Source organism: Manihot esculenta, chromosome 7 (genome assembly GCF_001659605.2).
Source record: "Manihot esculenta cultivar AM560-2 chromosome 7, M.esculenta_v8, whole genome shotgun sequence".
NCBI lineage: Eukaryota > Viridiplantae > Streptophyta > Magnoliopsida > Malpighiales > Euphorbiaceae > Manihot > Manihot esculenta.
Window position 1 is genome coordinate 34,496,605 of NC_035167.2, and position 27,170 is coordinate 34,523,774.

General features: G+C 37.5%; 3 protein-coding genes and 1 pseudogene across 8 annotated transcripts; 2 read left to right on the plus strand and 2 right to left on the minus strand.

The window, feature by feature from the left end:
* The first annotated feature begins 2,159 nt into the window (after window positions 1-2,159).
* Window positions 2,160-3,364, plus strand: LOC110619097 (annotated as a pseudogene).
* Window positions 3,365-4,079: 715 nt separating this feature from the next.
* LOC110619626 (uncharacterized aarF domain-containing protein kinase At5g05200, chloroplastic) lies at window positions 4,080-14,124 on the plus strand. The gene is made up of 11 exons (XM_021763146.2): window positions 4,080-4,239; window positions 4,324-4,432; window positions 5,135-5,277; window positions 10,299-10,412; window positions 10,631-10,819; window positions 11,004-11,159; window positions 11,485-11,750; window positions 11,827-11,924; window positions 12,571-12,749; window positions 12,847-12,963; window positions 13,681-14,124. The coding sequence occupies exons 1-11, from the start codon at window positions 4,168-4,170 to the stop codon at window positions 13,858-13,860; spliced, it is 1,623 nt and encodes a 540-aa protein (XP_021618838.1). The 5' UTR covers window positions 4,080-4,167; the 3' UTR covers window positions 13,861-14,124.
* A 626-nt stretch (window positions 14,125-14,750) lies between these two features.
* LOC110618602 lies at window positions 14,751-20,590 on the minus strand. Of its 3 annotated transcripts, none has more exons than XM_043958289.1 (3): window positions 20,396-20,590; window positions 17,833-20,232; window positions 14,751-17,515 (listed from the first exon to the last, which is right to left on the minus strand). In XM_043958289.1, exons 2-3 carry the CDS (start codon window positions 17,951-17,953, stop codon window positions 14,976-14,978), a joined length of 2,661 nt encoding a protein of 886 aa, XP_043814224.1. In that variant the 5' UTR covers window positions 17,954-20,232; window positions 20,396-20,590; the 3' UTR covers window positions 14,751-14,975. The 3 variants fall into 3 exon arrangements, with proteins under 3 accessions (XP_043814224.1, XP_021617466.1, XP_021617465.1); XM_021761774.2 differs by having other exon boundaries at window positions 17,833-18,078; window positions 20,044-20,590; XM_021761773.2 differs by having other exon boundaries at window positions 17,833-18,078; window positions 19,884-20,590.
* A 1,180-nt stretch (window positions 20,591-21,770) lies between these two features.
* Window positions 21,771-24,914, minus strand: LOC110618685 (protein NETWORKED 4A). Of its 4 annotated transcripts, none has more exons than XM_021761902.2 (3): window positions 24,778-24,914; window positions 24,572-24,657; window positions 21,771-23,602 (listed from the first exon to the last, which is right to left on the minus strand). In XM_021761902.2, exon 3 carries the CDS (start codon window positions 23,598-23,600, stop codon window positions 21,969-21,971), a length of 1,632 nt encoding a protein of 543 aa, XP_021617594.1. In that variant the 5' UTR covers window positions 23,601-23,602; window positions 24,572-24,657; window positions 24,778-24,914; the 3' UTR covers window positions 21,771-21,968. The 4 variants fall into 4 exon arrangements, with proteins under 4 accessions (XP_021617594.1, XP_021617592.1, XP_021617595.1 ...); XM_021761900.2 differs by having other exon boundaries at window positions 21,771-23,634; XM_021761903.2 differs by lacking the exon at window positions 24,572-24,657 and having other exon boundaries at window positions 24,778-24,894.
* Between the last annotated feature and the right edge of the window lie 2,256 nt (window positions 24,915-27,170).

Genomic DNA, 27,170 nt, shown 5'->3' on the forward strand with positions numbered 1-27,170 from the left:
TTTGTATTAGTAAGACTCTTGAGAGCTTGAAAATTTAAGTGACTGTAATGGGCGTGCAAGAGCCACACTGGTTGTACATGTATGATGTTTACCATATACAACCTGTTTTTGGATTTCCTCACTTTTGCATTCAATCTTATCTGCTTGTCAAAGATATGTAGAAAGTCTCTCTCAATTACTGTTTTTTTCTCCATGTTTATTCAGCTGCCCAATATTCGCAATATTATTTTTAAATTTTGGTATATAATAAATATTTGTGAGTGTCCTTTTTTCTCCATTTTTACATTGAAACAACATGATTCCGCGGCAACAGATGTTTACAACTGATCCATCACCAAACCTCACCTTGCCATGAATAGTTTCATCAAGTTCAATAAAATTTTTCTTATACTCTGTCATATGGTTACTAGCTCCAGTGTCAAGGTACCATATAGTACTCTCATACTCATCACTCTTAAACTCGGATTTCACCTTCTCTTCATTCAACAAAACATCAATCGATGCTAGGTCATCAGAATGCACCAAGTCACATGCATCAGCCATTAGAAGTGAAGGTTCAATATCATCTTGTTTTTCTACAAGATGAACTTTCTCTTCCTTCTTGTTTGCATTGCAGCTAAGCGCAAAGTGCCCAAACTCATTACAATTGAAACACCGTACCTTTTTTATATCAAATTTCTAAGATCGCCAATTCTCATCATTGCCACGTCCTCGTCCATGGCCATGCTTTGAGCCACCATGGCCACGCCCACAACTACATCCACGAGCACCGCCATTATCATGCCCTCTAGCATGCTCTCCGGGTGAACCAGCTCTCGAGCTCACCTTTTTCTTGCGTGCCTTCCACTCTGCGCGTGCCAAGAGTACATACTCACCTCCTTTTGCATCGTAGCGGTGTAGGCATTCTTCATGAGCCTTGAGTGGACCTATCACTTCCTCCATTGTCTTGCTCCTTAGATCACCGAACTCCTCAATAGTAGAGGCAATTTGAATGAATTTCGGTGACACTTCACACAACATCTTCTTCACTATGTACTATTCATCTAATTTTTAACTAAGGCCGCACAGCTTGTTGACGATGGTAGACACTCTACCGGCGAAATTATCGACGGGTTCGTCATCTTCCATGTGAAGACTCTCAAACTCCTATCTCAGAATATGTGCTTTCACCTTTGTCACCTGGGCCGCACTGAGGTGCATGGTTCTTAAGGAATTCCATACTTTCTTCGCGGTCTTCTTCGCTCCAAACTACAACAGTGTCTTTTCAGTGATTTCTTGATAGATGGTTGCCAAGGCCATCTTATTTTTACGCGGTTCTACAGGATCATCAGATGCAACAGCCTCCCACACACTCTGGGCCTTTATGTATATCTTTATTTTAATTGCCCATGTCGAATAGTTGCTCTTAGTGAGCAACATGTACTAGAGAGTAATACACCCTTCTCGCGACGTCATCTGCAATGTCGTTGTGTCAAATCGCCACTGTCGGACCTGGCAGAGCTTAATGGCAAATGGCTTCTTCTTCTCGGCATATATTTAGGCATACAAGAAGACTTTGATATCAAATGTCAAATCAAAAAATCCATGCAACAAAAAAAAAACTTGAAAAAGAAGACGGTGAACATATGACACTTTGATTAAATTTTTTTTGGTCCTTTCAGCTCAATTTTTATTCAATTAAAAATAGAGGATAAATACAGGATAAATTACCATAAAATACTCCATATTCCTAAAAATTTGTTTGAGTAAATCCATGACTAATCAATAACTAATAACACACTAAAAAATGTGCTATATATATAAAAAAATTAATCGATGCAATTAAAAAAAATAAAAAAATAAAAAACAACCCAGCACAGCAATAAGATTAAAAACACCACACAAACGAGCTGCAGCTTCCAAGGAAAGGGAGGGTAGATTCAGATCCGAAGAGAACCCATGAAAGGATAGATTTTAATAAAATCGCCTTTTGAAATGATTAATAATGACACTCTTTATAGAAGTAAGTAGGATTGATGTGTGGCTTCTTATATTAGATGATGCTTTTTAGAAATTGGAGCATCCAGAATAATCTTTATTTTATAATAAATATAAGCAACTGTTGCATATATGCATGTCTGATAAGTAAAAGAAGAGGAATAACATTATGTGTAGATTAATTCATTGACGAATTGCAGGTTGGGAAGCAACTGCGGCCTCTAACCAAACATCCTAGGAAGAACATCCAGGATCTTGCTTCTGATATCTTTGCATTGTGGAAAAATGTGGTTTTGGAGCAAACAATTGTTGACAAGAAAAATGGAGATGTGGACAATATAAATTCTGTCAAAGCTCAGCCAGGAAATGCAGAAAATGTTAAGGCTGAGAAACTTCAAAAGACCACCCATGTAAAGGTTGAGAAATCTACAAGACCGAAACGTTCAAGCTTGAGAAGATCGATTAGAATGGTACACCAAAATCTGCCAAAGTTGATGAGTCTAAAACTGTTGTGAGAAGCAGCAATCTACCAGCTCCAGTATTACGTATTCCAAAATGTAATGATGCTATGCGAGATCGGATTCGGAAACAACTTTATGAGGCAATATTGTGCAGGGTCTCTAGCGAAGCTAAGGAAGATATTTGGGATGAAGTAAATGCCTGTGACCCAGTTCAAGTTGCTGTTTCTGTTGAGTCAGTGTTGTTCAAACACTGGGGTGTTCTAATGGCGCCCTCAAGACTAAGTATAGATCCTTGATGTCCAACGTTGAAGACACAAAAAATCCTGATTTTCGGAGAAAAATACTTGTTGGACAAGCGAAGGCAGAGGGAATTGTACACTTGAGTTCAGAAGAAATGGCAAGTGATGAAATGCAACAGAAGAATGAACAGATTAAACAGAAAGCCTTGTTCCACTCTGAGCTTGGAGGTGCCCCAAAAGCTACAATGGATCAATTCAAGTGTGGTCGATGTGGCAACGCAAGACCACCTATTATCAAATGCAAACTAGGAGTGCTGATGAGCCTATGACAACATATGTGAAGTGTGTAAACTGCAATAACCATTGGAAGTTTTGTTAATCTATCCCGTAGGAAATGCTCCTTAGGATGTGCTAGTGTTTTTTGTTTTTTTCAGCATTAATTCAGTTAGTATCTGATTTTTCTATGGAGGATTTTGTTAGTTTTCATTTACATTTAGCATTTGTATCCTCTATAATTCGTGGGGACTATCCTCTATAATTTTTTCTCTCGAAATTCTGCTCTCTCAATTTTCTCACTCAAAATTTCAGTTACAATTGACAAATGTTCGTCCCTCTTTGTAGCTAAACAAGGACAGTACCAGCTCACAATTTGCTGGTTTCTTTCACACGATTAAACATTAAATTTGATTGGACTATGACTCCTTAATGCCCAAGTAAAATTCAGGCGGCCCGATTTATATTAATATAAATAATTATGATTGTCTATAAAAATATTTAATATTAATATAATTATTATTGTTTATTAAAAATAAAATAAAATATTAATAATGTAAATTAGCACAACGTGGGAGACCATTGAAATTAAAAATTAGAATCAATCATATATTTTCGATAATAAAATAAATTTAAATAATATATAATTGAATTTAAAATAAATTTAAATTTAAAATTAAAATAATAATAAATTTGATGAATTTTATATGTGTCGTATTTATTTATATAAATAATTAATTTAATATAAAAATATATTTTATGATAATATTTATATATTTTTTTTTACATTTTGATTTAAAGACTATAATTTAAATATTTTTAAAAGTATTAATTTTCAAAATAAAAATTATTTTAAAATGTATTTTTTATATTAATTATTAATTAAAAACATTAATTTAAATACGTTGGAGTATTATTTGAATGAAATAATCGAAATATTTAAATAATTTAAAAAAAATTTAATTGTATTTCAAATAAATTTAGGTAGTGATGATTTTAATCGGGTTTAAATAAATTGATTTTTCCGATATTCTATTCGTTTATATCACTAACAGGAATATCTCATTTTCATCGTCATCAACGTGAATATAGCAGTGAAACGCTTGCCACGTGGCCTACTAACCGTCAAGTATTTTTGACCCAAAAAAAAAAATTTTCCTTTTTCTTCTTCTGCCGCTTCATTCATCTTTCCATCTCTGCAACATACGCAAGAAGAAATGGCGACTATTTCTCTTTCAGCGTTGCGAGGTGGTCGCTTCTCATTGTTTAATCCTTGCCCGTACCCTCAGGTGAATAATTTCATGTTTTTCTTTTCGATTTGAGTTTTCTTCTCATGCTTCTTCTTTTCAATTCTATTGATCCCTGGTTCTCAGTTGTCTGCTGTAAGCAGCAGATCGAGGAAGCTCTATTTTCCTTCCAAGGCAATTACCCTTTTTGCCCAGTATTCTCAAGCACAGGATCGCTTCTCTTCTCGCCTTCAAGGTATTCCAAACTTCACATGCCTTACACTTTTTTCTCACATCTGGATTTTTTTCGGGGGGGCGGGGCTTGCAATTCTGAATCATTAGTTGCTAGACAACAAATATAGTTAAGCGGCCTTGTTAACTATGTGAGTGCAGTCATTTTGTGCAAAGGTAGCAGCTTTATCAAAATAAGCCCTGAAAGATACATGGCTCTTATACTTAAAAACATGCATTTCATGCCTTTACCTCTTCTCAAACAACGCCAGTTTTTCTTTTCTTTTCTTTTTCCTTTTATTTCTGTTATGAAATTTCTTGTCCTCTGGAAGCTCTTCTTCAGCTCATTCACGGATGATCACATTCACAACAAGAGAATCATCTTCCTGGCATTTGACTAGTGTGTACTATACCCAATGAGTAATGAAATCTTTGAGGGAAAAGATAATATATTTAACATAGTTACCAATATATGAAATTGATGTGACAGTTAATTTAATTGATTTTATGTAACAATTGTAGTCTCTTTAAGATGATTTGCTTTAATTTTGGAAACATAATTGCTTTCGTAACCAAAACAAAAAGAAAATGACATAATATCATGCTAGAGTTATTGTCATTATTATCCAGAACCGTGATATGAATGCTCTCGTTTCAATTTCAGCCGTAAGTTTTCCTCATTCTGCTATAGATTTATCTTTAAGCTTACATATTATTCTACTTTCAGATAGCATTGAAAACCTTCCCAAACTGGTGGAGGATATTATCCAGACATCTATTAATACTGGTCCTCGTGGAGCAATAAGGCTCGCTCAAGGTGTTCAAGCATTTCTTGGAGTTGGTGGCGAGTGGCTGGCAGATGTATCAAAGGTAGCCTGGATTTCGAATCTCCTTGTCTTTTTCAGTAACTTATTTATATTTTGTACATGGAACCAAAGAATGTGAGAAGTAGTTGATGCAACTCTTTTTTTTGGTGCCCCTTACCCCTTAATAACTTTTCAGTTTTGTTGTAATAGTATAATAAGGGTTAGGGACCTTTTTTTACAATCACTTGTATTTTTTAATAGGATTTCTTGAAGCATCAGGATTGTTATTAGTTGATTGATGAGTCGAGGATCACTTTTGACATTCACCCAAAAAAAAAATGCAATTGACACCTAAAAGTTCATGGAGATATGTCTCCTGATGTACAATCAAGAGAGCTTTAGGATTTTTTTTTTTTGTTTTGTCATGGACTATGAGGTTCTATAGTGGGATGGAGACATCTCTTTCTAGTTGTGAGGTTTTGTAGTTATCCTTTTGCTAAGGGTGTAAACAAACCAAGTCGAAGCTGTAACGACCCGAAAATCGGACCGCTACCGGCGCTAGGATCCAGATCGGCTTAAGGCCGCCGGGACCCGTAGCAAGCCTAACATACAACCTGTAAACCTGTTTATTCCCATACATGATCAACATTTTACATGAAAATTTAAACTTTTCTTTCAGTTCCCAAGCTTACCCTGTGCATGCACAACTCATAATCATAATCCCCACTCTGGAGCCCTCATCCTATGCTCCAATGGGGTAACATCACATACTATAAGCTTGGTTACATAAAAACATCATTAAACCATTACATTTGAAAGATCATGTATCAAAAGGGATTAACATACACATAGGGTCAAGCACAATTCTAATCCTCAATATCATTATTACATAACTATTCAATACTTTACAATTCATCATATCCACATCTAACTATTACATAACACAACTTTATTCTTCTTGACCTCCTAGTCTATCCCGTACCTGCAAACCTGGAGATAAGGGAGTGGGGTGAGCTACTAGAGCCCAGTGAGCAGAATAATAAAACATTGTATTTAAAACATATGATATCATGGAATGCATCACATCACAAACATTTCACATCAAGGATGAACTTGTCACTAATAGCCCTCTACATAATCCAATCATGCCAGGGGCGTAGTGCAGGCCACACCTGGTCTTTCTCTTACACATAACATATCATACATATCCAATTGTGCCGGGGGCGTAGTGCAGGCCACACCCGGTCTTTCTCTTACATTGTGCCAGGGGTGTAGTGCAGGCACGCCTGGACTTCCATATCATAATATATCATATCTCATTGTACTGAGGACTAATGGGTCATCCAACATCCATCCACATCAACATTAAGATATGCAATGCAATATATTCGTGGTTTCTAATGCAAACAACCTAATACATATCACATGGTATTTATGATGCATGAATCATGTTGAAACTTTTATTATTGGCTTTGAAACATATAGAGTTATTCCACTCACCTCTGGCTAGCTCTGACAAGACTCGGAAGCAGCTATCTCACTGCTGGGGTCCTCGGTTCCTCGGGTCCAAACCTACACAGGTGGACTCAAATGAGGGACCAAACATACATGAATAAGACTCTAAAGATACTCCCCAAAAACCCCCTAAAACACCTTAAAACAATCAAGGAAATCATGCAAAAGAAGGCTGGACAGGGCACTTTCGGCGGCAGGTTCGGCGGCCGAAAGTCCCTCTAGAGCCGAAAGTCATGCACCTTCGGCGGCACTTTCGGCGGCCGAAGGTTCTCTCCAGAGACGAAACTCATGCATGTTCGGCGGCACCTTCGACGGTCGAAACTCCCTTCCAGAGCCGAAAGTCCACTTTCGGGGGCAGGGTTCGGCAGCCAAAGGCTGGCCTCCACAGGCAGGTTTAGTGGCCGAAAGTTCCTTTGGTTGCCGAACCTGAGTTCTTCCAAAGGTCAGAACTCAGCCTCCTATATGCACAAATACCTCCCAAACCATTCAATCATGCATTTACCTATTCTACAACAAGCAACTCAAGCCAACAAGCATATAGGGGTCTCAAACTATCCTAAACCCCAATTACAACACATCAAACATGCATATACAACATACATTGCTCATAAACACAACATAAACCCATAAACTCAAATAAAACCTAAACATGCATTTCTACCCCATAAAACTTCATAAAACTCGCTTAAAACATACAAGAGAAGTAGGATCTAAGCTTACATGTTTAAATATGTCTTGAGAGGCTGCCTAGGGTTTCTTGGCTGTCCATGCATCTTTTAGAGGATGCCTAAAGTGCCCTTGGTCCAATATGTGCCTTTTATGTGCATGTGTGAAGGCAAAAACGTGGAGCATGTATCAAATTGCAAGGGATGGGCTCTTTGGTCTTTTAATTGCTGCCCAAGGTGTTCAAGATGCTGCCCAAGTGTGTCCAAGTTGCTGCCCAAGGTGCCTCTTCACATCCCCTTGCCGCCCATTCACAATTAAGGAAGGTGGAGCCTACTTTTGCAATTTGAATTTTGAATGTGCAAGGCATGAAGTGGGAAACATGTGATCTTTGGATTTGGCTTCCTTAATAAGCTTGATCCTGAAATCCAAAATCTGAATATGAATCTTGGGGATTTGACTTTCAAAATACTTTCCTCATTTGGCTCTCCATATATGGCAGCTTAGGATATGGCTTCTTGAATAAGGAAAAGGCTTCTTGGAGATTTGAAATTTGAATTTCAAATTGCCTTGGCTGAATGTTCTTTCCATATTTACCACTTTCCTTATTTAGAACTTTCCATATTTAGCTTGACTTGATTTCAACTTGGCAGGCTTGCTCCCTTTTGCTCCAAATAAGGTAGTTTTACGAGGATTTTCTCCAAAATGTCCTTTTACACCATTTTCTGCAAAACAATGTCAAGAGAACTAAATTAAGCAGAAATTATGTAAATAATCATCAATCATATCAAGATAAAAAGGACTAAAATATGCTCTATCACCTCCCCCAAAAGAAAGAGAGACCAAGGAGACAAGAATAGGTCACAAGATGGTTTTGTTTCAACCAATTTTCAACTAGAATTAAGGGTTTCAGCCACTCATGGCTGAACCAAAACAGAAAATACAAGAGAAGGGAGGGAGGAGGTGAACCGGCGGTGGCAAAAGTGGAGGTGGAGCGGCGGCCGAACCTTGGAGAAGTTGGGGGTGATGAATTTTGCCCTTCTTGTTGGAGATGGGGAGAAATCCACTCTTTGGTCTCCAAGCTCCAAAACTTGCTCTAAGTTCACAAATCTTCAAAAACCAAGCAAACACTTGTTAAAACTTGAAAGATTGGAGGAAAAACATAAAAAACGACCATGGGAGGGCATGGACTCACCGTTGGCTGAAAATGGGGAGAAATCTCGCCCGTTTCGGCCATGGAGCTCTTATATAGGGGCTGCCAAACCACCTTTCGGCAGCCTAAGGTGCCTCCAAAACTCAGGCAAGTTCGGCGGCCGAACATGGGGTTCGGCGGCCGAACCTAAGCCACTTTCGGAAACCAAACATGCCCCCCCCCCTAAACTATCCCACGTTCGGCGGCCGAACTTGAGGTTCGGCGGCCGAACCTGGAAATGCCTCCTTGGTCTATTTCATTCAAAACTCAATTTCTTTCTTACTTAAAATCATAAAATACATTAAAACATTTTATAAAAACATGGTTTTACCCTTTTAGAGGTTTCCGATATCCGAGATTCCATCGGACGGTAGGAATTCCGATACCGGAGTCTAGCCGGGTATTACAGAAGCAAATTTGAAAAACTCAAGTTTGGTTCATTAGAATTTTTTTGAGTTCGAGTTTTGCTCATTTCGAACTCAAGGCGAATGCTAATAAGCTCAAGTGTGGTTCGTTTAGCAAACGAGCTAATATGAATCGAGTTTTTATCGGATCTAATCTCAAATAATTCAGGAACAGTTTAATTTATTTACAATTATAGCAAGATTTAATTTAAAATTAATAAGTATATAACTAAAAAATTTTTGTTAAATAAGTATATATACAAGTTAACTCACGAATCTGTAGAAAACAAACTCTTAAATCTTAATGATTTGAATATTTGTATGCTCTAAGACTGTAATCAAACATATTAGAAAACTCATTTTTGTCATATGAAAATTGATCCAAACTTTGAGCTCTATTCTCTTATTATATTGAACTCAACATGCTTATTGAGTTTGTTCACGAGCTAATTCGTGAGCATGCTTATAAATTTAAAAACGAATTGAGCTCACGAGTCTTAACGAGCCGAATATTATGGAGCTCAAACTCGGCTCGTTTACTAAACGAGCCTAAAAACTAAGCTCGAATTTGGCTGGCTACTTTAGAAATCGAGGTGAGTCCGGTCGAGTTTTTATTAAGTTGAATATCGAATAGCTCACGGATAATTTGGTTCATTTACACCCCTATCTTTTGCTATTTCTTTCTCTGTTGCTATGCTATTTTAATTGTAATGAATAATATATAGGTGCAACACATAGCATTTGTTAAATTAGTTTCAAAAGATGAATTGTTTCCACTTCTATGACCTATTCTAGATGACTGAATTTTGTTTATGGATCTTAGTGGATTATACTCAAGATTCTTTAAGCGTTATGTGTGGTTGGGTCATCAAAGACAAAGCGGCCATTAATTGCATGCATTCATTTTTAGAAATATATGATCTCATTTGGGTAATAACTAACAAATTCGAAGGAACACTGGGAACTCTGGAGCAAACTTTGGCATGTGGTGATGGGTACTTAAGAAACAGATGGCTGGTTGGCGTGGTAAGGATATATTAAAAATGTGGTGGTTATCTTAGAAGTTTTTTACTTGAGGGAAGGTGGGGGGGGAGGACAAAACAAAAGCATGATTGGAGAATGCAAGATTATTTTGGCCCCTAAGAGTTGCGATTTTGATACTATTTCACTGGAAAATCTTTTGGTGCTGATCCATTGGAAAAATGGATACCGTTTTAGATTTAATATTTTTTTTCTTTTTTTACTTTTTTGCTTTGCTTAGTCTTTATGATACTAGATTGATTGATACTGTTACCATTTTTAAAATTGCAGTCAGCAAATTCATCTACTGGGTTGCCAACACAAATGCAACTTGGATTACTTTCTCCACTGTACTTGAGGAGATTATTTGAGCGTATGGGAGCAACTTATATTAAATTAGGTCAGGTAAGTCCTAGTTTTACTTATCTTAGTTTCTTCATGAGCATAGACCTATTTGTTTGTGTTTTATAAATCTGGTTATGTTGTTTTAAGATGCAGCTTAATACAAGTCGTATGTCTAACTAATTCGTCCTTTTTATATTATGAACTAAATAATCCATTTTGGTTTTATACATGACCAAGGTATTATTTCACTAATGCTTTCTTAGCATGCATGTTTTTAGTTCATAGCATCTGCACCAACAATGTTCCCACCAGAATATGTTGAAGAATTTCAAAAGTGTTTTGATAGAGCTCCAGCCATCCCATTTCAAGAAATTCAAGCAATCTTGCGTGAGGAATTAGGAAGGCCAATAGAAAGTGTGTATGAATATGTTGACCCAATGCCAATTGCCTCAGCCTCTATAGCACAGGTATTAATACTGCTTTTCCCACTGAATGTTTTATGTTTCTCCGGCTAGCTGGTTCCCCTCATATTTTTTGAGTCTTATTTATCATGTTGATCTTTGATGGTTGATGTTAGATTGATTGATAATATCCTATAGTCTCATCTATCATATTTATGTTGTGATTAAACTGATTGGCTATATTGTCTAGGTTCATGGGGCAAGGCTCAAAGGTTCACAAGAAGATGTAGTTATAAAGGTCCTCAAACCTGGAATAGAAGATATACTAGTGGCAGATTTGAACTTCGTGTATATTGTTGCTCGCATATTGGAGTTCTTAAGTCATGATCTCAGCCGTGCATCACTAGTATGGTTAACTTGTTTCATTATTTTTTGAATTTATTACTTATCTGCAGTTTCTTCAGAAAATTTTACGCCTTTTATCTGGTTCATATTTTTTTCCTGTGCTTATTTGCATTGTGGTTGGAACAACTTCTAATCCAACTTCATTATGCATTTATATTTATTTAGATGATGGTGTAATAGGACTTCTATGACAACCTAATTTTAGTTGTTTCCATAAAGGACATTGCTACAGAGTTTTCTCCTGATACATGCATCTCCTTTTATCTTTACTTGTTAACTGATGAACACTAGGTAATTCTTTTATATCCTTCATGTCCATTTGTTAGGTTGCTATTGTCAAAGACATAAGGGAATCCATGCTTGAAGAGGTTGATTTTTATAAGGAAGCTGCAAATATTGAGTCATTTAGGAGATATTTAGAAGCTATGGGACTTACAAGGCAGGCTACTGCTCCAAAAGTCTATCAGCATTGCAGCAGCCGGCGAGTTCTTACCATGGAAAGGCTGTATGGAGTACCTCTTACAGACCTGGATTCTATAAGTTCTCTTGTTTCTAGTCCAGAGACCAGTCTTATCACAGCCCTTAATGTGTGGTAAGACATACGTTTATCTTGAAGATCCTGTATGGTAAGATGTTGAAAATCTGGTCATGTTTAATTTTTTATGCAGGTTTGGTAGTTTGCTTGCATGTGAAAGTTTCCATGCAGATGTGCATGCTGGCAATTTGTGGTTATTACGTGATGGTCGTATTGGATTTCTTGATTTTGGTAAGCTTCTTTTGCCACTGCGACTATGATCATTCTTGATTCAGTTTCTAAGAACTGTAATAGTAATCAACTCTTGTGGAATGGTTGGACATTGTTGGATCCCAATGGTAACAATTATGTATTGATAACTAGCCTAGACCAGTTTGTTAGTAGACTTCACCTTCAGAAGTTTGCCCTTTTCACATGCATGACTGTCTGATTATGTTTTTTCAGCAAACACTCTTGCTAAAATGGCTATTCCTTGTGCTCTGGTAATAACATAATAATCATTACAATAATTTCGATTTAGCATAAATCACAATGAATTGTTGCATGAATTCTGTAAATTTCCAGCTGACAATTTGCATGCCATGGGTAAAATAACATGGAAGATAATTCTTATATTTTTATCTTTCTTTTGAGAACAATTAAGTATTATTGATTGAAATGAAAAGCCTTAATTCAAAATTATAGATAACGACACTTTTTTAGCACCATTTCTGTTAGATTTTTGGACTGTCTCAGAAAAGATTAGGAACACTAGATGTGTAACTATTGGATTTTCTTAGATGAAGCCTAGACTCTATAAACAAATACTAATCATTTGGAAATCCTAATCAGCTGTTATCTATGTTAATTATCAACTGAAAAAGAATCCATTCTGCAGGAATAGTAGGTCGCATATCCCCCAAAACCTGGGCTGCTATGGAAGTGTTTTTGACATCAATTGCATCTGAAGAATACGAGTCAATGGCATCTGCCTTGATTGAAATGGGAGCTACAAACAAAGATGTTGATACTAATGCCTTTGCAAGAGACTTGGAAAAGATATTTTCATCAATAAAGGCAAACACCAACTATAATTTTGAAGTTTAGTTCAGCTCGTTCCCATACATCAAATTTATTCTGAGTAGTGCTTTGAAACACTCTTCTTCTAATGCAGGAATTAGATACAGAAATAGTTGTTGCAACAGCACGAGATACTACTACAAATGCAACTGCTGTTTCTGCCAATGTAGTAGTTGACGAGAGGCAAATGAATGCACTTTTTCTCGATGTGGTAAGATTATATACTTTAATTTGTTGTTTGAGAGGGAAAACAATTCTGTGAATTAGGTCCAAAGAATTTGCCAATATGTAGTTTGAACTTGTTAATATTGGTAGGCTATGTGCTGCCTATATATTAGTTAAATGGTCATGGCTTAGTTGAATCATCATGGATTTACTATTTGCTATACCCAAGTATCATGATTTGTTTATTCAAAATATGCACATTATTAAAAGCCTGTTAGCTGTCAATAGGTTTGCCAAGCAAAGATTTTTCTTTATCCCTTTAGCATAGTTTTCATTTGTAACAACCTAGGCGGACATACAACTCAGTCAGTCAATCAAGAGTTGTCTATAAATTTGAGAGTAATTCCAGGTATAGGAAATTATGGATGTGATGAGTGGAATTTGAGTGCAATTGGATCGGCTGGGGGTTTGAGAAATGTCGCCTCCATCTGAAATGTTTTGCAAGTTCAGAGGATGCCTTCGTGGCTTAGCTGAGGTCATAAAGGAGTATCTAAGGTTGGGATGCATGTTAAGTTTAAATGAATTAAATAAACTTGTAGATTTTTATTTTGAGAGAAATATCTTATTACTCGAAAAACAAGCAATGCAGAGTTTAGTTGAAAGGTGGAGCTACTTAATTTGTTGAAACTTCTCCATCAGTTGGTGCATCTGCCTGAGGGTAATTGCTAATTCTAACATGTGTTACTTTTCTGTTGTACAACAGATTCGTGTTAGTGAATCCTATGGACTCAGATTTCCTAGGGAGTTTGCGCTTCTTATGAAACAGCTTCTGTATTTCGATCGGTATACTCGGTTGTTGGCTCCCAACATGAACATGCTTCAGGATCAGAGAATTACGATTGTTTCAAATAAAAGAAGGAGCTATAGGGACAATTTCAAATGAATCTCATAAATTTAGGTGCATCGTTGGTCAGCCAATAGCTTTTTTTTTTTTTTTTTTTTTTTTTTTTTTTTTTTTTGTTTCCTCTTGTTTTCTCGTGTAAATACAATTCATAGAATTACTCCAAAGCTGGAGTCGCATATATATCCATGGAAGACTTGAGAAATTAGAAATGAATTTCTCATATGATATAGGAATATAGGAATGCACTTCTGCAACGTTTGTATTTTGTCTACATTGGAGGGAATGCAATTTTATTGTTGGAAATTCCTTTCTACGAGTATCCTTTGTTTGAATTACAGTAAGAAGGCAATGTGAATTGGCCGAGTTCTTGATCCCGGATTCTACTATACAAATGTAAAGCAATTTGCATGGGTGCCAGACTTAAGAGTGGAATTAGTTCCAGTTTAGGATGCAAGCGCGTCAAGCCAACACAAGGCAGTTGAGCTGGATTTACATGCTTCAATAAGATGCCATTTAAGTTTTAGTTATTTAAGAATTCAAGGGATTAATGGAGCTAGACCCCATTCCTTTCAGTCTCAAGATACCAGCCTGTTACCATAGACAGTAGGCTGTAGACGAGCTATTTGTATGGTGGTATGCAGGTTCTTTGAGCAGTGTTTTCTTCAAACTTTGTTAATTTTGTACCTGTATTGAGCTGTTCACTAGTTTCTGTGTCGAGCTTTGAGATATCTCGAATTGTTCATTAGATGTATGGAGCTGAACTTACTATAATATTTGCCCGGCATACTTGACAAACAATCGAACCGCACAATTTATGAAATGCACCTTAAGACGGTCAAAGTTGAATTGAGCTAAACGAGCAATGATCATAATAGATGTAGTAAGACATTTGGCATCCTTCTTTCAACTGCTATGACAAGGGGAAAAAGGATATTTAATATTCTGTTTATAAAGAGGATTCAACAATACTCTATACAAATAAACAAATCATACTTTCTCTGTAGAACACTTGTCTGTACATACAAAATTCTTTAATCAGTTTAAACTGAAACAAACCAGAAAGAGAGAGCAACACAAACAACCACTCGTCGAGATTATCTCTAATAAGTTCCTCTACATCTCCTGATGGTTGGGTAAGCAGAGACAGATGGACCCTAACCATATATTACTTCACTTGCCGAGGAATAACCCATTAATCTATGGAGTGGTGACCCCCCTCCTCTTCTTCCTGCTGCTGGCAGCTCTTCAATTTCTGATGATACTTTCTTTAATATGGACGTTCTAGAAGAAGAACCAGCTGATTCATCTGTTTGCACAAGATTCTTACCTTTGTTTCGAGCTTCATTCAAAGCAAACTTCCTTGTCTCTTCTCCATGCTCAGGTGAAACATGTGGCATATTTCCTTGAACTTCGTTTTTTTGGATAGCATGAAATGGTTTCGGGGGAACAGGATCTCTAACAGTGGAGCAACTTTTGTAGGAGGAGAGTCTACAATCATCAGAACACGACACAGAATCCGTATAGGGACCACTGATGTGAGAAGTGGAAGTAAAGTTTCTCCGAAGAATAGAATAACTATACTCGTCAACCTCACTTGGCGGAGGTGTTTCAGTTCTTGGTGTATATGGAAGTAGATGAATTCTGTCTTGAAGTGAGAAATTGAGTACCTTCGAACAAGCACCACATTTTAGCTGATGGCACCTCCTTTTGAAGAGGAGAAAATCTGCAGGCAGCTGCAGCTGTTTTAAGCAACAATAACAAGTTATGAAAGGGGCTCCACCTGCTATGGGCCTGAGGTGTCGCTTAGCCAAGTGATGTTTCTCCCTCAAGGACCTCTTCAACTCTTGGTTTCTACGCCTCTGGTCATCAGATTTTGTTCCGTGGCTATATGTAGGAAACTCAGGATCCACGTGCCTTTGAGGGCTCGAGGGACAAGAGCCATAGGAATTGTAAAGGCCAAGATGAGAGTGTACCCTAGGAAACCCTTTATATTGATGAAGGCCAGGTTGAGGAAATTGTGTAGTGCACTTCCACTCTTGGGGACAGCAGCAGAAGGAATGATCAACTTGGTGTCTACTGGTTGTTACCTCTGCTGAGAAAGGTACTCGTGAGTATTTTTTCTGTTGAGGCCAATTACTTTCCTCTCCGAGTCTTCCACAAAACCTGGGATAGATTAAGTTATGGAAACTTTCCTTCTGGAAGACCTCATGACCGTGGTTCATGCGAATATCATCATCTTTCCCCGCCATTCCGATTGTTTTATCATTCAAAGATGCTTTATTAAGTTGATCCTGCAATTCATAAAACATTCTCAATAGTTTCATCTTCTCCTGCTCCGTGTATAAAGGCTTGTCTTGCGTTGGAAAGCTTGAATGGAACTTATTGTGATTGGAAGGGTTGCCACTTTCATAGCTAGCCAGAGAGTTCCTCCTGTGAAAAGGGCGCTGAGACAGATAGTCATCTTTCTCTAATCTTCTCCAGTTTCTACATGGATGGCCATGTCTTATGGGCTCTAGCAATTCATCTCGATCCAACTTGTTGGATTTTATGGCATAATGCATCCTTTCAGGCAGAATTGATGCAGAAGTCCTGAAATGATGTTGTGCATCGTTATTGCTGGTGTTGATTGGGAATCCTTCCCTTCTAGGCCTCGCATCAGAAGCAACACAGTTTGCAATCCTACAAGCATGTTTAGATGAATGCTTGTGTCGATGAGGCAATTGATCATCAGTTCCTTCATAAGAAGAGGCACAATCATCATAATAAGCACGAGAGCTTCTGGTTGTGGGCGATTTGGACAAATCTATAAGAGAACCACTGAGCTCAGAGCTGGGGTCGATAAAATCTGAGTTTTCAAAAGCATCTCTAGACATTACATAGTCAAACCTGTGGTTAGGACTATCCTGAGGGTGCTCCAGAAGTTCATAAGGCGAAGATGAAAAGATGTCAGGTGAAATATTTTTTTTTGCTGGATGTTGGGCGGTGGCAATTGAATTACTTCCCTTCGTATCAATCGGCACCCCTTTGGTTGATCTCCTCAAAGTAGAATTACTCTCACTGTGAGCATCTGCTTCTGCTTCTGCTTCTGCTTTTGCTTTTACCTTTTGCTTTGCTGCTGATAGTAAGCTTTCGTCACTAACATCAACTTCTGAATTTGTTCTTGACAATGGAGACTGGGACAGCTTCCCATTTTCAAGATGACAAAGTTCATTTGATGAAAAATCTTCATTGGAAATTTCATGCTGCTCAATTTTGCAAGTCAGAGATTCATTTTGATGACTCCCATTGTTGTGGTCCTCATCTGATAAGTTTACGCCTCCGTCTTGTTGATTGTCACAAATCCCGGGATCATTCTTGTCAGTCCCACTTTTTTTGTCATCATTTGGTGAGTTTTCATCTTCGAGCTGCTCACTATCAAACTCCCCAGATTCACTTTGGTCGCTTACATTGTTTTCGTTTTCACTTGGTAAGTAAAAGCCTGAGAGCTTGTCACCATTGCCATTGCTGGATTCATTCTGATCCCTCCCATTATTTTGGTTCGAGGAGCATTCCGCTCCAGAATGAAGACTAGTTTCATAACTTAAGCTGCAATCTTCCTTTGTATCAGCAACATGATCCAATTTATCCTTCTCTGAAGCATCAATTTCAGGTAATCCAGATGTTCTGCTTTTGGCATTTTCTTTTCGATCTTTTGCTGTATTAAGGTACAAGATTAATTAACAACTGATTAACAAATTGCACTTTCAATAAAATATAGGGAGCTGATGAAACCTAAATAATAGCATTGAACCATTACATAAGTTGTAACTATGGTCCATCATAGTTAAGGATCAAGACTTAATTATGAACAATCCCTTTCGGTTGTAGAATTCCTAAGATAAACAAGATTTCATCTGGTCTTTGCTTCATCATGATATTAATAGAGGATATTTGCTTCTTACCGTCTAGAATCCAAAATTTTTTTCTTAATAATTCACCATGATGTACGGCATAAACTTATTAGACTATTACCTTGGAGACGCGTGCCACAGCCACCACACTCATAGACAAGAATATCTAGAGACTCAGGAAGGATCTTCATACATCTAGGACATCTGACAAGTCGAATCTGTGCACTTGTTCCACTGGCCATTTCCTCCAAATATATAAATGTAATCAATCCAAGTGTAGGCTTTTGTCTCTAATTTTGATATGGCTAAAACCAAGTAGGATCAACCTTGAATAATTCCTTATTGTTATAGTATGAGGCTAAACCTTCTGCAAACAGACAAATACATAGGCACTCATTAGACATATTTACACAAAGGAAGAAAACCGCCTTCAATAAGAAAAAATCTCACTGCATAACTGTGGGAGTAGAGTGAGCAAAAACAAGTTCTAGAAATTGTTCAGCAACAGAACTTATTGGAAGTCATTTTATTGTTATGCAACAGTAGAACAAGAAACGATAATAGAGTTAAGGATGCTCCATTTCTTATTGGAGACTACTCACCTACACAATTAGATAATTTGAGAAATACCCCATTAACACAAGACTGAAGAGTCAAGACACCTTTGGAAACCAGTGCTAGTCTGGCCTTTTTGTATGTCAAGAATCAGACATGGAAAGATGAATATGAAATGTGAATCAAACGACAAAACATAAAATACAGTAAAGCATCATTTGGCTAAACATTTAGGCCCGCGTTGAGGTTTTGGATAAAAAAGCGCTTTCCAATAAAACTACCATTTTAAATGTCGCTGGAAAAAAACGTTGAAAAGAAAAATATTTTATTAATTTAGAGTTCTTGTTACTCAATCCTGTCAAATTTAATTGTTTATTATTTTTTTTTTGTCGAAAATAAGTTGGATTTCAATGAAGGCAGAAGCCCAACAAATACAAGATAAACACATTACATATAGGCAGACCCACCCACAATTAGCCTAATAAAAAGCAGCCTAGCCCACAAGAAAAACACTCCACAAACTCTAGTGACCCAACAAAAACGGATAGGATTGGAACAAGAATCTAAGCCAACCCGAACATCACAACCAAGTGCTGCCACAACCTGAACTTTCGTGAGGAGAATGATCCAGAGAAGTCGACTGCCATACGACAGCTAGACACTTCTCCTTAAAGAAACAACTCCACGAGGAAGGGCTACTGAAAGAGCCAGAAAACACATAAGCATATAGCTGGGGAAGGGAGGAACCGAGCCACGAGGATCTACGGGCGGCGAACAGAGCTTTTTAACTCTTTTAGTCATTGAGAGACCGGGTGGCTGACAAGAGCACTGGGAGCGTCCCAAAAGATGCTCGCCATAGAAAAAGTAGACCCATTAATCCGATACATGGCTGCACTCGGCGGAGAAAACTCACCGAGTGCCCAAAACCTGCATGCAAGAACCGCAACACCAAGGACACGTACAACCAAACACAGACAAGAACATAAAAGAAAAAATGCAGATCCTTTGATACCCTCACCATAAAGCTAGATCTGCAAATCGAAAAGAGAATATTTACACCCACACGAAGTGGGAGAGGGAAATCCACATCTCCGAGTGGCAGGAGGATTTGTCCCCACCCGGAAGGGGTAGGGGATGAACCACGGAGTGACTGTCTTATAATAACGTATAATTAATATATTTGAGCAGTTTCAATAACATTAGGAAACAGACCTTGATGTACAATTTGAGCCAAAAAAAAAAAGGAGCAAATTTGCAGTGATAGTCAAAGTTGAGAAGGAGATGCAAATAAAGACGAGCAAAGTAAGGAAGAAGAAGAGCAAGTTGAAAACTTAGCTTAAAAATGCTAAAATATTAGGCCTTACTATTTACAGAAGGAAATGGACACAGATTCACGCATCTAAGGAAAGTGGAACCGGGATATAGAATATAGAACATAAGCAAGCAAGGAAACTGCAAAAAAGAGAACAAGCATAATACATATTTTATTATTATGGACAGATTACCAGCAAGTATTACATAAACCTGAAATATAAAGCAAAAATAAATAGAGAAGGAACAAGAACGTGCGGAGGGTTAGTGAGATCAGATCAAATCTATCATAGAAAGTCCAATTACCCATTAACTTGTTGAGCAATCTGAGAATCCAGCCGAGTCGAGAGAGAAGCTAAGAATTTAAGAGACGAGTGGTATTCAATGCAGATTGTGGAGAATTTTGAAATGCAAAAGAAGGGAAGCATACATGAGAGAAAAAAGAGAGAGAGAAATAGCAAAGAACCTGAGGTAGCAACTAATGAAAATTCTTTGCGTGACGGTAAAGTTCAGTCAGGAACATCTCTTTTTCTTTAGTGCCCTGATGGATTTGTTATGTACTGGTCCTTTTTATGTCAGACAGACAAAGAAACCAAGCAATATATCTCTCTGTTAAGGTAGACTTCAAAGACCGTAGAGGTGAGGCCAGTCAACCCTGGACCGTGGAAAGCCAAAAAGACAGTTAGTTATTCAGTTGTCAACAGACAAGAGGCCAAGGTACGCAAGTAAGAGAAGGGATGAGTGATGTTGGGGAAGACAAATGCAGACGACGAGAATAAATGGGTTGATGCTGCTTAAATTTTAAAGCCTTCACCCACCTCTGCTTTCGCTACATGTTTCACAGATTCCCTTGCACGACCGTTATTTTGATGCTGCTTCTTTTCTTTTTCATCCCTTCCCTTGCTTCTCTCTTCTTGCTAGGGAGAGGCAGCAATTTAATATATTAAGTTCGGTAAATCAGTTGCAATGATTTGATTGGTTATTTTAGAAATTTTAATTTTTGTTTTCAGTTTTATTATTTAACAATAATGGCAAAAAATGAAACAGACCATATTTTGAAGGGGTTTCTCTTTTGTCCATTTTATTGGTTTAGATTCTCAAGCCCCATGCAATTCAGTAAGTGCAAACTGAAAACAGAATACATCTTTTAATTTATTTGTTTTGATTGCATAATTGGGTTTCCAGAATGCTTTGGTAGATGGCGAAAAGTCCAAGTCAACCGAAATGGAACTTGGACGGAAGAAGAGTAGGGACGTGGGTTTGATTGGATTGGCTACTCTGTCCAACAGTTATGTGCCACATGTCAATAGGTCATCCAGTCACCCCATCTAAGCGCCACGGGCTGCTTTTAATTGAATTCAAAATTGAAATCGACTCGTCAGTTTTAATATTTCAAATTTAAAAATGTTCTTTTTTTAGTTTAAATAAATATATTCGATATGTCAATAATAAATTTTATTTAATTTTGTTTAATTTACCTTTCACTATTTTTTACTATTAAAATTTAAATAACTCTTATTATTATTATTATTATTAATTTAGTGCAAACTCTAACAATAAAATAAGAGTTATTCGTTTTATAAATTACAATGGAAAGTAGTCAAAGCTGTGGATTCAATGGATACTTGATCTGCCTGCTATGGAACCAAACGGTTGGTAATGACTACATATATGCCATCAGCTTCAGCAATAGTCATAAAATATCCTGCACATAATAAACACTTGGAGATGGGGATTATTCATCACCTCAAGCCTTCTCGTTCTTGGAATTTAACTGCAGTTTGTAGGCCCGAATTCTCAATTTCTCTTATTGGGCATTCCTCATTTTGACTTAAGGCTGGAGATACTTAGATTAAATATTTATATTAAAATTAATTAAAAGTATAAATGTAATGAATGTATGAATTCAAATATAAATATTTAGTATAAAATTGTTAGGCCAATTTGAAGTTACAATAGATGCATCCTTATTCAACATGAAGCAGATGATGCAGCAAGTTCACATAAACTTTCTTCTGATCCATCCACTGCCACTAATTGGTTCTAGCTAAATAATTTTGATTGGTCTAACTGGATGTTAATTTTAACATCTTTTTGTAAAGAAAAGAAATAAGAGAAAAAGCTTCAACTTTCTTCTCATGCCATTTCGTAAGTGTAATAGGTAATTGTATTCATCTCCAAGCCTCAAAATACAGTGCAAATATAATAGGATTTTTCAAGATTATCATCAAATGTCTAAATTGATAAACAGCCAAAGAAAACCGTCCTTTGAGGTCCAAAACTTGCCAGCAAGAAAAAAATTTCCACCACAGCAATTGTTTTCATACACAAATAAAACATATGAAAGAGCTATAGAAACCTTACTAGTCCAGCGGTAGAATCAAGGAGACCTTAGGAAGCCATGACTGCATGTCGCTTCTGCTGAAGAAATGCTTCACAGAGCTCTTTATACCCACTCCTATAGTGATCCAAGGAGAAACAAAGCTGCCTTATTGCCTCTCTTTTCTCCTCGGCACCAGCACAAAGCTCATCCCTCTGCTTGTCCACCTTCTTCTCTAACTCCACTGCTCTCAATCTTAGCTCATCTACTAGCTTTTGCAGCTCTTCAGAACCAGCAATGCGTTCCAAATTTTCCATATGCATGCGCCTGAGGTGCTCTTTCATTTGGCCGATTTGTTTGTCTTGTGAACTCACATCTGCAGTAAGTTTGTTTACCTTAGCATTCAGCCCACCTTTCTCTGCCACGAGCATATCATACTTGAATTTAAGATTGTCAAGGTTTTTATTCAAAGCTTCTATACGTCCATTTCTGTCATCAAGTTCTACCTTCAACTGCCTGCTCTCTGCTTCCAACCCCATCCTGTGGGTGTCATGTAAAAGTTGCAATTCCATTTTCTCAGTTTCGCATTGCCTCAATTTATCCTCCATGGATTTGCCTTGTAACTCCAGTTCCCTGAGCCTTACCTCCAACATGTTCTCTCTCTCTGACAAACTAGATATATTTGAATGCAGATTTGATTTCTCAATTAAGAAATTCTCCTCAGCATTAAGCATTGCAAGTTTTAATGCTTTGACCTTATCATCGCGATCAGACAACTCATTTTTGCACTGGAAAAACCTCTCCTGCAATTTTAAAACTTGATTATTCTCTGAATCAAGCTTGGCCTTCAACATAATTTTTTCTTCTTGAGACAATTTAAGCTGACCTTTCAATTCATGAATAACATCAGCTGTTTGTTTTTGCAGCGTCGTCACTCTTGCTCTCTCTTCTTCAAGATCAGTCTCTCTCATTTTGGCATCTCTATTTGCTGATTCAAGCTGAGCTTGCAAAGCTTCTGTTAGTATCATAAAATGTTCACTCTTAGCAAGCTCGTTTTTGAACTCAGTAACTTCCTCTTCTGAGATCTGCAATTTTAGCTTCAGAACTCTCAACTCTTCCTCGTACCTGATGATCTGACTGCGCACTTCTTCATAACTTTCATTTTCTTCCGAATTCAGCATACCATCTCCATTTTCTTCCACATCCATCTTAAGTTTCTCTTCCATGCTTGGAAGAGCAGTCCCCAACTTAACAATCTTGTGGTGCGGGTCGTTATCATCAGTGTTCATGGGGAGGCTATAGTAGGCATTGCCATAGGAGTTGAAAGATTCTGATTCAGAGTCTGATGACGATAATGATGACAAGTCAGAGCCACCCTTCGATGAAATATCAGAACTGGCACCACCAGAGCTCACAGACTTGACTCGGCCAGTCTTGAATGAACCTAGCTTTTGTTCAGGAGTCAGCATTGATGTGACAGGGGCATTGCCAGCACCCTGCAATTGGAACTCTGTTTGTGTACTCTTGTATAACTCCACATTCAAACGGTCATAGCGCTCGGCTAATGATCGATACAAACAATAGAATTCCTCAATTTCATCAACCAAATCTGGTCTAATCCGTTTGCAAATTTCAGCTTTCTTTGCTAGAGATGCACTATCCTGTTCAATCATTTTCAGCACTAGGTTGACACCCTGGTCCATCCCTGTCATCAACCAATTCATTGTCCTTTGAACACTAAATCACAGTATAAAGCAATGAGAATTACACAAGGAAAGAATACATGACGCAGAATCATAAGAAAGGGATTTCAAATCGAGAACCATCCGTTCCATCGTTGCTAAGTTCAAGTATTGCAAGAGAGATTAGAATGCAGCTGTTGATCTTTGAAATTTTCTGGAGCTCTTTATGATTAGAATGATATAAGATGGAGGAATATTTTAAAACATATTCGTCAAATGAAGTTATATAAACTAAACAAAACAGAATTTGATATCCGAAACGACGTTGATAGGACAAGGATCTGAAGTAATTGAAACAGACTACTGAAGTGATTTATGCAAAAGTAAAAAAGACGGCAGAGAAGATAATCCTCATCTACTTCCATTCAATTTTAAGAAGAGAAGTCAGCAGAAATGTCAAAACGTAGGAACACAAAAAAGCTATATCCCAGATCAAGAACAAAATAGTTAACTAGACAAAGAAGAAGAATTTAATCTTTGGATTTTACAGCAAAAACTGTCCAAGTTGCTATCTCGATCAAAACAATAAAATCAAACCTGCGTCAACTTTATTAATAGTCAATTACTCATAATCAATAGCTCCTGGTGTGTGTTAGCAAAAAAAAAAAAAAAACATCTAAATTACATAGTATTTGCTTCTCTCTATTCACCACTTGCAATTTTTTTTATTTTGAATGGGGCAAGTGAACAATTACATCCAAACACCAAGGCATCGATGCCCACAAACACCTGAAGGATTAGGCAACCAACTGTGAAGGCATAAAATAGTTGAGTGGGTAGTCCTATATATCATCATCTCAGGAAACATTTGAATAATGAACATGAAACAACAATTTAATAGAGCTTAACAAAATTATCAAAAGCAAAAGCTGGGAAATGATTCAAACACGCCCAGGAATGATATTAGAGAGGGAAAAAAGCAACTCACTGACCTGAAAAAGCGGAGGAAGATCACAGAAGGAAGGACTAAAATGGGACTCCAAAAGGAAAAATCAAGAGAGGACTTCTTTTTGGGACCCTGATTTACCAAATTATTAGATCAAGAGTCAAAAAGATGGGTTTTTTTTTTTCCTGGAGAGAGAAACAGAGCGGAGACAATAATAAAAGTGTGAGGGAGGGAACAGAAATGCCAGCTTACCTCCCTGTTTTCATGGGCAGAGGTACCAAAGTTGCCGCCTTTTTTTCATTTCCGAATTTTGAGTGCATTCACCGAAATGCCCTCTATTTCCAATGCAGATTTTATGCCTGGAACAATGCCGCCGGCAGCCACATATCCAGATCGTCAGGGATGATAAGAAATATATGGGCTTGGATAAAAGAATAATTTGGGTCAAGATAAAAAAAGAATGACGAATAGTTCAGCCCAACTACAAATATATTCTAGAAGTTTTGGATATTCTTGATTGTTTTATTCATCACAGAATTATGTTACAATGAGAAAAAAGAATATTGCACGGAGATAATAAGTTGTATACATCTAATCATAGTAGAGGATTTGTAGCCAATCATAGCTGGATTTGTTGCCTCTTTTGTGTATATATAATTAAGTATTCTGTATATAATTTCAATCAATAAAAATTTCAATTTTGTTATACAAAAATTCTTTCCTTTTATATTATTATAGCATCTTTTTTACTCCTCACCTGAAAATTTCAATTTTTCTACATTAGCCAAAATATTGAATTTTAATTTCCTTATCAAGCTTGATAGGAAAAACTACGTAAATTGGAAAGTACAAGTCATGGCTGCTGTAAGAGCCTTAGAGCTAGAAGATTACATCTCATCTACTTACAAAATTCCATATCCATTTCTCTGATTCTTCTACATCTGTTACTCCTTCTCCCAACCCTGCATATCATGTCTGGCGGAGATCTGATCAATTGGTGTTGTATTGGCTTTTCTCTATCATTGGTGAGGAAGTTATTGGTCTTGTGAATCACTGCACTACATCACTTGAGATATGGCTTCTCCTTGAGAAGCTGTATGCATAGACTTCCATGGTGAGGACCCTGCAGTTAAAACAACAACTATCATCTCTCATTCTTTTGTTATCTATTTCAGACTATTTTCAGCAAATTAAAATGATCGGTGATGCTCTTCTTGTTACTGGTCATAAAGTATCTGAACAAGAACTGATTCTAAGTGCGTTAAATGGGTTTAGCCATTAATATTGTAACGACCCAGAAACCGGACCGCTACCGGCGCTAGGACTCAGGTCGACTTAAGGTCGCCAGAACTCGTAGCAAGCCTAACATACAACCTGTCATACCTGATAGAATCCCATACATGATCACACATTTACATAAAAACTTAAACTTTTCATATACCAAACTTGACCTGTGCATGCCTCATAACTGTAAACATAAAAACCCCGTAATAAAGCCCTCATCAAATGCTCTAGTAGGGTCAACATCTCATATGTCAAGCTTGGTTCATCACATCTCATCATTAAAAACATTTACATAAAGATCATGTACAAAAGGAATTACAACTGATATTAGGGCCAAGCACAATACTAATCCACAATACATTACATGTCCACCACTAATCTATTACATCATGCTATACCAAAACTCTGATGATTCTCCCATAGCTACCTGTACTCCTGCAAACCTGGGGGTTAGGGGAAAGGGGTGAGCTACTAAAACCCAGTGAGCAGAACAGTAAAAACAATTTAATTAAACATATACTTTCATGAAATGCATCACAGCACAAACAATACACATCAAGAATGGACTTGTCACCAGTAACCCTCTACATGTCCAATTAATGCCCGGCCCTCGACGGAGCTGCTTAAGACTTCCTTTTAAACATAACATAACATGTCCAACTGTGCTAGGGGCGTAGAGTGGGCAACCATGGTCTTTCCCTTACATCGTGCCAGGGGCGTAGAATAGGCAACCATGGTCTTTCCGTATCATATCATATCATATCATATCATATCATATCATATCATATCATATCATATCATATCGAGGGCTAGTGGGTCATCCAATATCCATCCACATCAACAATAAATAATGCAATGCATCATATTCGTGAATTTCTAATGCAAACATCCTATTACATAACATGGTATTCATGATGCATGAACATGCTTAAAAGTTGATTACTTTGAATAAAATAGAATAGTTTAGTTCTACTCACTCTGGCTGACACTAGAACAGCAATCTCACTGTTGGCCTCCTCGGTTCCTCAGGTTCGATCCTACACAGGTGGACTCAAATGAGGGACCAAACATACTCTAAACATCTCCCAAAAAAAAACCCTCTAAAACACCACAAAACATGCATAGAAAACAAGCAAAGGAAGGCTGGGCAGGGGACTTTCGGCGGCAGGTTCGGCGGCCAAAGGTCCCTACAGATCTGAAGGTCAGGCACTTTCGGGGGCAAGGTTCGGCGGCCGAAACTCCCCTCCAGAGCCGAAAGTCTAACTTTCGGGGGCGAGTTTAGGCGGCCAAAACTGCCTCCCCCGGGCAGGTTCGGCGGTCGAAACTGGCTTCAGCGGCCGAACCTGGGTTCTCCTGAAGGG